This window comes from Rissa tridactyla, chromosome 1 (assembly GCF_028500815.1).
Source record: "Rissa tridactyla isolate bRisTri1 chromosome 1, bRisTri1.patW.cur.20221130, whole genome shotgun sequence".
Taxonomy (NCBI): domain Eukaryota; kingdom Metazoa; phylum Chordata; class Aves; order Charadriiformes; family Laridae; genus Rissa; species Rissa tridactyla.
The window spans coordinates 131,776,045-131,787,184 of NC_071466.1; the positions used below are offsets into that span (position 1 = coordinate 131,776,045).

Sequence of the window (11,140 nt, forward strand, 5' to 3'; positions counted from 1 at the left end):
ACTCATCTTCTGATCTGGATGTTTGACAGATAGTTTTAAATAATAGTGGCAGGGATAAAGCTACAAAGTATTTCAATTAGATTTAACACAGAGGTCCAAACTAAAGATATCTGAGCACAGGTGACCAGGGAAAGCAGGCATGCTTTCTTAACAACCACTTTCAAAGAAGAAACTTAAAAGCAACATCAATATGTATGTTAGACACCAGAAAAATGGAACCTCTAGCTGCAAATCGATAGGAAACCTAGATTCATTAATTCCACCACTAGATGAACTAGCTGTTCAGCTTAGGAGAATTACTATACATGAGATATCCAGGGGTAAATAAGTAGTTCTGAAAGCGCTAGAAAAAGCAAATAAGACTGCCGTAGAAATTTGGCACTGACAACGGAGCAGAAACTAAAACCAGATTTCCAAGTTACTACCTTGCAAAGGTCTGAAAGAAATGGGTAAAGGGAAGGAACAGACTGATGCCATGATCCTGCAAGTTTTACTTCATTATAAAATCATTCTATAAAATGAAAACACCTTACCTCCATCTTCTTTTTCTACCGCTCTCTGAAGTCACCTCCCTATTGCCACCTGAGATTGACTGGTCAAAAATATTTTGAAGTGAAACTAGAAGTGGAAGGTATCCATTACGTTCGTTAGCAAGGGACAGCTCAAACAGTTAATTTTTCTAAAATAAGAAACACAGGGTCTTCCCATCCCCACCCAGAATAAAACAGAAAAAACACAAAGTGAGTAAGATGGCCTGTAAAGCCTCTTGAGACAATTTACAGGTGAGACTCTATAATGTGCCACCCACAGCAAGTATAAAACATGACCTTGACAAACACCACTGCTTCAGATAAAGACAATACCTAAAAATCCAAATGATCAGCTGTTGAGACTGAGCATCACTTTTGGTCGCAGACTTAAACAGAAACAAACCTAAGAAGCCCTCACCTCTCCCCTGCTTTCATTTAAATAAATACAGACACCAGCTAAGTACCCCATGCTGCCTCCAACAGAAGAGGTTTTGAATTTGAGCCAAGCAGAGAGCGAGAGAGAAGAAAGGGTGTGCGAGTGTTAGGTGCACGATTGGTTAGAAGCTCAAAGGCAGAGCAGCCCCCAACTAACTGCAGAGCGAGTAAATTGCAACTCTGAAGTACAGAGCAGACGCGTGCTGACTGAATACAGGTGAATACTATACCAAATAGAAATTAGCACAATTTTTTTTATACTTTGGATACAAATGATAACTGTTGCAGTTGTAAATAAAGACAGCAATGACAGACAAATGGTCATGTAGGCAAGATGTGACTATAGCACTTTACATATTGACAACTTTTAGCATGCGCTCTTTTGACAGTTTCTTAAGATTCTGAAGCAGGTTAGGGTATTACAGAATCACAGAACAGTTGAGGTTGGAAGGTATCTCTGGAGGTCATCTCGTCCAACCCTCCTGCTCAAGCAGGGCCACCTAGAGTCAGTTGCACAAGACCATGTCCAGATGGCTTTTGAATATCTCCAAGGATGGAGATCCCATAACCTCCCTCCGCATCCTGCTCCAGGGCTCCGGCACCCTCACAGTAAAAAGTATTTCCTGATGTTCAGATGGAGCCTCAGTTTCAGTCCATTACCTCTTGTCTTGTCACTGGGCATTGCTGAAAAAAAACCTGTCTCCATCCTCTTTGCACCCACCCTTCAGGTATTTATATATCTTGATGAGATGTCCCTGAGCCTTATCTGCTGCAGGCTGAACAGTCCCAGGTCTCTCAGCCTTTCCTCATGTGAGAGATGCTCCAGTCCCTTCATCATCTTTGTGGCCCTTCGTTGGGCTCTCATACTGGGGAACCCAGAACTGGACACAGCACTCCAGGTGTAGCCTCACCAGTGCTTAGTAGAGGGGAAGAATCATGTTCCTTGACCTGCTGGCAATATTTTGTTTAATGCAGTCCAGGATACCATTCACCTTCTTTGCAGCAAGGACACATTGCTGGCTCATGTTCAGCTTGGCATCCACCAGGACACCCAGCTTCTGCCAAGCTGCTTTCCATCTGGGTGGCCACCAGCATGGGGCTGTTCCTCCCCGGGTGCAGGACTTTGCATTTCTCCTTGTTGAATTTCATAAGGTTCCTGCCAGCACATTTCTCCAGCTTGTTGAGTTCCCTCTGGGTGGCAGCATGACCCTCTGGTGTATCAGCCACTCTTCCCAGTTTGGTGTCATCAGCAAATGTGCTGAGGATACACTCTGTCCCATCATCCAGATCATTGATGAAGATGTTCAACAGAACTGGACCCAGAATTGACCCCTGGAATACATCACCAGTGACTGGCCTCCAAATAGACTTCCTGCTGCTGATCATCACCCTCTGGGCCCGGCCATTCAGCCCATTTTCAACCCGACTCTACTTATACAGAGACATAAGTTACACAGAGTTCTGAAAGGCAACCTACGGTTGAAACCTGATGCATTACAAAATAACAATTTTTGCTTGTATTAATTATTTTATCAGAATCTGAATGCTATCAGAGTCAATGAGTTATGCTGCAACATATGCTAAACTAGCCGTCTAACTTTCCTTAGTTAGCAAATTGTCCTTAAAGCACTAATAGGAAAATTTGTAAGATGGTTACCCTCCTCCACTCTCTTACCTGCTCCAAAAGAATGCTGAGAGATGTAGCCTCTCCCCCACTTCACTGGCACTCACACGGGAAACCAGACAAGAACATCACTTCAACTTAAAATTTACTCTGCAGAAGGATTGCAAAGAAACCCTCCACTCCCAAACAAGTACACTGAAACTGCTCCTGTTGCTACAGGAGTGCTTCTCACGGTGGCAGCACCGGCTTAATGTTTGTGGAACTATGTACCAAGACGATGCCAAAACTAGTTAAACTTCTCCAATTACACAGGAAATCTCAGAATTTACAACAGGAGAGAGACTTGTGTAGAAGAATCAAGCATTTAAACTATAGATGCATAATATTTAAACAGCATCTCTGAATATTATGGATCCTCCAATAGTGAAAAAAAAAATGGTGTTCCCTATCTTGTTGCTGATTTGAAGTTGCTCAGTGCTGGTCTAGCACCATTCTATTATTGTAGTAAATGAGTACGAAGAGCTGTAGTATGGAGCAAAAGGTAATTGCCAACCAATCTAAGATTTGTGTTCAGTTTCTAGCTAACAACTCCACTGACGCATGAAAGCAAAGCAGAGTCCAACTTCTAAGGTTGAAAAGGCTGGCATGGATTAAGTGTCCCATAAACCACCCACTCATTACAGACCACAGATGTGGGCAGATGCCCCAAACAGATAACTTTTCTTTTTCCCCCCACTTTAAACTTCAGTTACTTGAAGAAGAAACAAAAAGTTAAATTCTCCTCTTCCCACGATACCTTTACACTGCTTTAAATAGTGTCAGCGGCCTAAAGAACAATGTTTTCAACAATCTTCTCATGACACTGCCTACCACACCAATGACTTCCAGATTACAAGATCTGAGAAACCTGCATTTAGACCTAAAAGTTAATAGAGCCACACTCTGATCATTCCAGCCTCACTAGAGATGGACCAAAGAACTCATTTTGGTGTCAGAGTACCAGCATGATTGAGATGTGCTTTTAGATGGTGTTGATCTCATTTCATGGTCTTCATCTCCGTCAATTAACCTGACAGAAGTTCAGGTAACTGGGTGAGCTAACAGGAAGCATGAAACATTTTTAGCAGTCTGCTACTTACTTCTTATCTGAATCACAATGGCACACAGCGTGGCTGATGTAAAAGACTGCTACCATATGTCATGGTTGCAAAAGTAACGCATTCACCGTAAAAGACTAATGCCATAGCTTTTCATACAGGAAACAAACTTAGTTTACACACAATTTGTCAATCCTGTGCAGGCAGCAGAATCACTTTTGTGCTTACTTAGAGCATGACAACAGTTCTACACTTGTAAGGTCAAACCAAAGTACACTTTGGACACATGATATGCACATGTAAAAGCTGGAATTGTATTTTAACCAGCAAGTTAGGTTAGCATTATATAAACCGGGCACTGCACAATGTTTCTTAATCAGGGAGTTGTGACCTTTACAGGTTTTACTGCAGTCTGAAACACAGGAGGCCCACTGCTCAGCCATTCAATCTGAGACACTTTCACTCGACCTTCCAGAACACCCCCCCCTCACTTTATGATTGATACCCTTCAGAATAGGAAAACGTGTTCCTGAGGAACTTGACTTAATAGAGGAGTCACAAACATGACAGAGATGAAGAATGTTAGCACAGGAAGTAAGTTACAAAGTGACCGGCAATATGAAGGGTGAGCAGTTCTACAGGCCGGAGACAAGTACAATGCTTCTTTGGAAGCCTAAGAATTACAACTAGACCCATTACAAAATTATTAGGAACATTAAAGCTGTCTGATTTTTTAATCTTAAGACCATCTTGGATCCAAAAACCTATCACAAAACCACAAGCACTACTGTACAAAAATTAAACCACTGAACGGTTCTTGTCAAATCTGGCATGTCCCAGGTCTTGACTTCCCTATATATTTATTTATTTCTTCTACCCTATATAGTATCCAACTTCAACCCATACATTTGTATTAATTCACATCCAAGCTGAATAAGATTGGTTACAATGTCACATACCTTATGTCAACATACTTTCATATGGGGCGGGAGGAAAAACCAAAACAAAAAAAGAACCCACAAAAAGTAGCACTTTAATTCCTCCCCTTAAAAAAGTCTACATTTACCCAAGAGGAGACAAGGCGAAAAAGCAGCTGGAGTAGTTTGGCCTGCAGTGTCAGCAAAACAGGTTCACTGAATTTTTGCCTTCTTGTTCATAAAATGTCTTTGGAATTTCAGACTAAACTTCAGGTACAGAGAGTCGGCGATGCACACACCAGGCGTGTGCCAGGCACACATCACAGCGCCACTTGAGTGACAGTCATTTCACTGTCCCTGGTCAGCTCCTAGGAACACTATTTGGAAAACCAGGAATCAAAGCAGCAAAGTCACTACCAAGTACTTATAATCTAATTATCTCTTTGCAGCTGTCAGACTCCTCCAGGATCCACCACCATTTTTCACCTACTCCATTAAAATCTTCCCACATATCTATAACCTAAAGATCTCTAAGGGAATAAGTAATATCCAAATACTTCAAAGTTTGCAACTGTTCTCATACTGCTTCACTTATCTGGTATGTTATTTTGAATACAGGAACCTTAACATCATGCTTACGTGAGCATTTTCTAAGCTTATTTTCCATTCAGTAACAAATGTATTCTCCATTGACAAATCTATTTCACCCCGAAACGTGCCTATGGATTGTTATCATGGCACTAATTGAAAGTCAGAATTAAAAATTCTAAACCCTTATAATAATAACCATTTCCCCATAGGAAGCTTCTTCCTTCCTATTTGTCTGATTACTGCACACAATTCATGAGTGACAAACGATAGTCTGCAGTTTGATAAAGTGCTATGTAATGTAATCACGATTGTCCCAAAGTATTGTATATGAAAAAGCAAAGCTAACATCATGCTTACAAACCATGCTATCACATTACCTGACTTCTGAATGCTTAACTGTGCAATCATTAATTTATCTTTCCTAAAAGTATTTAATAATCATACATCTGGGTGGAGTCTAATAGAAGGCCAAGCTATTATGTGAAAAGTAAAAATAAAGACCTGTGATTTTTTAGGTACTTATGGCCAGTGACTCAACATATCACTATTCCCTCCTCCTTTGCCTCACTTCCACCTTCTTCTGACAAACTGCATTGTGTGCTACAGCTGTATTTGGAGATGCGTATGCTGATGGACTCAGTTCACCTCTGCTGTCTGTCACAAGAAGCTGGATTCTAGGTGTCCTGCTGCTAGTGTGCACAATAATTGTGATGATCTACGTTTGTCAGATATTGATTTCCACGAAACTAAAGATTTCAATCTCTTTAAGACCTCCGTGATTGGCAAATTTGTTGGAAATTGGCCAGAGAGTTAAAATTACTAGGTGGAGAAGGAATAGACAGAGCGCGTTTGTAAGCCTTCTTTCCTTAGAGCAAGCTGAAAACACACCCAACAGGAAGAATTAGTTTCCAGGGACCGAATTCTAAATAAAAAAGCTGGGCTCTTACACTGTATTCTGAAGCTGACTAACTTCCAGGTTGAGATGTCACACAGGAGCACGCAGAGGCGATGCATGGCACATTCTCTACTCTGGACCAGGGCTGAAAAGACGTTACGGTTGAGGAACAGTGCTCTCCCCGAAGCTAACTTTCTGCAGAGCGATTTACGGCCAGTTGTCTCACATCATCCAAGATTTCAAAACGATAAAAACACACCGCCACTCTCCAAACGCCGGGTGCCGTCACCCTGAAGGCTTTCCCCGACCTCACGCACCAGCGCTTGGAGACCCACGCCGGGCCGGGGAGGCGGTCAACCCTGCGCAACCGAAGCAACGAAACTCGCTCGGGAGCCAAAGCCCGGCCGTCGCCACGGCGGTGCCTGCGGGAGCACCCGAGGGGCAGCGAGCGGCCGCACCACAAAGGGCCGCGGAAGGCGGCGGGGAGAGGTGGGGGGGGGGGGGGTCTGACACTGCACCACCCCGGCCTGTTCCGCCTCCGCGGCCCCTACCCAAGCCGGGCCCGAGGCCCTCCCCGGTGGGCGAGGAGGCCTGAGGGGGCTCCCGGGGGTGGCGGGAGAGGGCCGGTGGCCCCGCGCGCCCTTTGCCAACCGCCTCCTCAACGGCAACGGTCGCCGCGCGTGAAGGAAGGGCGGCCCGCGCCCCCTCAACCCCGGCACCGCGGCCGCTCCCCGTCCCGCCTCTCCTCCTGTTCCTCCCACCCCTCCCGCTCACCGTGCTTCGCTCCGAGCAGTCCCGTCCCCCCTCCCTCGCGGCAGACGCCCAGCACTCACAGGGGGGCTGAGGAGCGGCAGCCCCACCGCGGGGACCATCCTCCGAGCGGGCACCCCGTGTCAGCGCGCCGCCGCTGCCTCCACTCCGATCCGTTCCCCACCCCCCCCAAGCCCCTCCTACCCGCGCAGCCCACCCTGCTGCTCGCACGCGCGTCACGGGGCAGCCAATCCGAGCGCACGGGTTGAGCCTGCCAGGCCAATCAACGAGGGCGCAAAGGGGAAGGCGTCGCTCGGCGCGACTGGGCGGGGCGGAGCCGGCACAGGCCAATCGGCACCACAAACATTGGCGGGGCGGCCCAATCGAAGGCCAGAGAGGTTGAGACTGGCGTGCGATCCGTCAACAAGTTACGGTGGCCGAAACAGGAACTACCAGAGACCGGCACCTCAGACGACCAATGGAAGGAGAGGGAAGGGGCGAGAGGCGGGCGGAAACTCTTAAAGGAGAAGCGGCGCGCGGCCGATGCTTCGCGTCGCGCTGCCGTTACCTCAGCGCCGGTTGCAACCGCCCCTTCCCCGCCCGCTTACAAACCGCCCGCCGGCAGCGCTCCCTCACCCTCCTTCCTACCCCGGAGCCGCCCGCCCGCCCCCCCGCCCCGCCGGGGGAGAGTGCTGGAAAGGCTGAAGCCCCTGGTCGGCTCCATAAACCTCCATGACGGAACGGCACACGGGACCCTCCCGAGGGGGCAGGTAAAAAAACAAAACAAAAGAACTAAAAAACAACCGTGGTATATAGTGGGTTTTTTTCAGATTTAAAATATTTTTTCTGTCACAAAGCTCAGGCATTTAAGAAAATAAACTCTACGCGGCGGCTGGCCGTAGAGGCTGAACGTTGACCGCAGCTGCTCTAACAACTACCTGAAGGAAGCTGGTGTCGGCTTTAGCTGGATAGACCTCATCCATAACGACTTAATTTATACATGGAAACACGCCCCTGCTTCCCCTGCAATCACACTTCTGGAAAGAAATTGAGATTTGTTTTTTTACTTTTTTAAAAAGCAGCAGCTGGCCAAAGGTTTTCCAGATCATAAGTGGCAGCTAGATGTTCAGTAGCAGCCCAAACAGCTTCTGTGACTGTTATTTCTCTGCTGTTACTGATTCATTATGAGAAGCAGTTGTTTCAATACGAGGGTTATAAATGACACACTGTGCTTATTTAGCTCCAGGGAGTAAGACCCTTCATCCATCTTCCTCATGAATCAAATCAGAGATTAAGAGAAGTGTCATTTCTTCCGCTAAATTAGGGAATCTGAATCATTACCAATTCCCCACTACCTGAGCTTGTATTTCTTGCTAACACCTCTCTAATTCAATTACTAATCATAAGGCAGCAGCTTCCCGTTTACAGTCTCAATCGTTTTCTTCCACAGATGTTCTGCAACAGCTACTTTCTAGAATCCTTTTCAAACATATTTTACAAGTACTTTGTATCCCTGCTCACCTGTAGGTGATGTTGGAGTTGCACGGTCTCTTCTCTCTCAGACAACTTAAAGGCAGATCTGTGATGCTTAGGCTTTATGGAAAACATAGATGCCTTTTTCCCCAGAAAGCATGTTGTGTCCAGACACCTTCTTAAAACATTATACAACACAGAGCAAGAACAAGTTTCTGAAGAAGCATCCAAGAACTTTTCTGATGCTGAAATGAGTCATAGTAGTAATTAGATGTAAAAAAAAAAAACAAACCACAAAACAAAAAACCACCAAAAAATAAACAACCCCAAGACATTTCATTTTGAATTGCTGCTGCTTGCAAAATAATCTTGCAGCTGACGTTAAGCAGAGGACCCATTTGCCAGCTGTGAAGAAGTTTTAAGGCCCTATCTGTTTTTGCAGAGAAATTCTAAAGTTACTGTTAATAGCAACTTCACAATGTCAAGTATAAGTGTAAAGGCACTTTTTCAATTTTCGTATTTTTTAGATGACTTGACACAACCAAACTGGAGGACAAATGAGATCCAAAATACCTGTGCTCCATCAATTTATTCCAATATAAACTGAACTACTTTCCCCCCCCCCCTTCTTTTAAAGGGTAGTGTGGTTTTTCAGTGAAGATTTTCACTAAAAAGGCACCCCTTGTCCAAAGCTGCAAAATAAAGTATATCTTCTGATACCCTACTATGCCCTGGAGTGTCTGAGCTCATACATCTTCAGATTACCAGTACAATGTTAGATTACAGTAGCAAAAATCCAGCAGCAGGCAAAAGTCCACTGGTGAAATCATATATAACAAGAAATTGTTGAACATCAGTAGCCCGTTTCTGGTAGTGAGTTATAGACTAATTATTATATGTCAAGATAGCTTAAAAAACACCCAACAACCTCAAACCAAACAGGTTTTGCCCAAATATTTAGAAAAGCTTTACATTGACTAAACTAAATGATTTGTTGTTAGTGTGACAGGTTAAAAGGAAGGGTTTCTGCAGCTTTATTTTAAATAGTCTTAAGCAAGAACAACTTGAATGCATTTTTTGTAATGGAAGTATAATACTTATCTGTAGTGCAGGTTTGGATTCAAGAATTTAGTCAACAGTAATGACCTAAGCCTGTATGACATCACACTGCAGCTTACAGAAAGGCTATCAGAAGACAGGTCAGTGCATCTTTCCCCAGGTGCAGGAGTTTCTTGGACTTGTGGGCCATATACATGCAAATGAGTGAAAGAGAAAGCTGGCAACCTCACTTAGCAGTCTGGAGAGCTTGAGATGGTGTTGCCACAAAGCTTTCAGAAAAAGTGGCAGTAAAACTGAATGCTTTTAAAGTATTAAAGCACTGGGGAGGAGGAAAGAAGGCAGGATAAAAGGAGAGGGACAGGGTAACCTTTCCATCACCCATCATCTTAACTGATGCCTTGTTAGGGGCAAGAGAAAAGGACATAAGGCAACAGTGAGTAAAGATCTCATGTCCCATACAAAGCATTTGGACTAGATGGGTTGAATAGATTTGGAAAACCCCTATGGGAAGAAAAGTAATATTGCCAAAACCAGATCACAACACTCAGCTGACAGATTGGTTTGGTAGCTATTCAAAAAGACTTCTCATAAAAGATCCCTGCCCCAAACCTCTTAAGTAATCTAAGATACTACAGCATCAGAGGCTACTATTCTCCCAGGGACAGAAAACTGATTAAAAGACCAAAATCACAGAGCATAGAATAAAAGATCAGTTTTCACACCAGTGGGAGGTCAGCAGTAGAGCTGAAAAAGATTTGTGCTGGGGTCTGTAGTCCTCAACAGTATTTTAAAAAAGGAAGTGGTGAGGTGAAAATTTGCTGGAGGTTAGTCAAGGTAATGAGGAATGACAGGTGAACCTTCTAATGGTGAGTGACTAGGCACTGTAACAGCAAATTGTATCCAGCACAGGTAAATAGTGATATACACACTGGGGAAAAAAAACAATCTGAGTTTTTCATGTAAAGTGAACGACTGTAACTGTTCTTTAAACAATCATCCCAGTAGCAAAAAAAAAAAAAAAGGCAAACTGTTATAACTAAGAGATAATAGCACACCACAAGTTATTACAAGGACCCCGTAAATACCCGAGTTTTGAATACAGTGAGGGGAATGGATTTGCCTGTAGAACCAGCAAAGCTTTGGGAAAGAGCAACACGAATGATTGGGGGTATCTGCTAGTTTCCCTGTAAAGGAGTAACTGAATTGTCTGAACTGTAGAGGCTGCTAGATAGGTGACTGGGATGAAGGTGGAGAAGAAAAGAAACATGACAGAGATCGCTAAAAGCTATGTGGTTTGGAGAACAGCTGCAGCAGTTTAAGTAGAGCAATAGTTTTCCAGTTTCTGCAGCTGCTGGTGAGGCCGGAGTGATGAAGGTTGCACTCCTGGTAGCAGTTTGTCTCCAGCTGTGCCTTCCAGGCCCACCAGCAGAGGTCAGGGAAGACAGCTGGTTGCAGCAGCTCAAGACCACAGTCAAGTTTGAGTCTGAGCTTTGCTTTTGCATGCTATCCTAATGAATGCGGTGACTCCATCTACCAATAAAGCAGTTTCCAGAGGAACTTAAATAAGCAGATAGAGCATTTGTAGAAGCAGAACATATAGAACATTTGGGGTAAGATTTTCTTTTTCCCCAGAAACTGTACCACAGTACAACTTTATCACTTCACAAAGAGCACTTCAAAGCAGGAGAGGAGCAGAAAGAAAACTACAGGCAAAAAATACCTTTAACAGAAGAGGCTGAAATAGTTAAGAAAAGAGATGAGTTTTACTT

The 11,140-nt window shown here is 44.4% G+C and overlaps 1 protein-coding gene across 10 annotated transcripts in view; it reads right to left on the bottom strand.

Annotated features, from left to right (window-relative positions):
* Positions 1-7,019, bottom strand: part of USF3 (upstream transcription factor family member 3) — a 38,687-nt gene extending 31,668 nt beyond the window's left edge. For 3 of the 10 annotated variants that reach the window (XM_054221879.1, XM_054221645.1, XM_054221471.1), the window contains exons 1-2: positions 6,923-7,012; positions 6,142-6,234 (exon numbers count right to left, since the gene is read on the bottom strand). Coding sequence is in view for 1 of the 10 variants with exons in the window: in XM_054221197.1 (XP_054077172.1) it covers positions 6,923-6,961 (39 nt within the window). In the remaining 9 variants the exon portion in view is untranslated. Of the gene's footprint in view, positions 1-6,141; positions 6,235-6,863 lie in introns of all 10 variants that reach the window. The other 7 variants (XR_008469377.1, XR_008469369.1, XM_054221197.1 and 4 more) reach the window with 5 other exon arrangements.
* Positions 7,020-11,140: the final 4,121 nt, after the last annotated feature.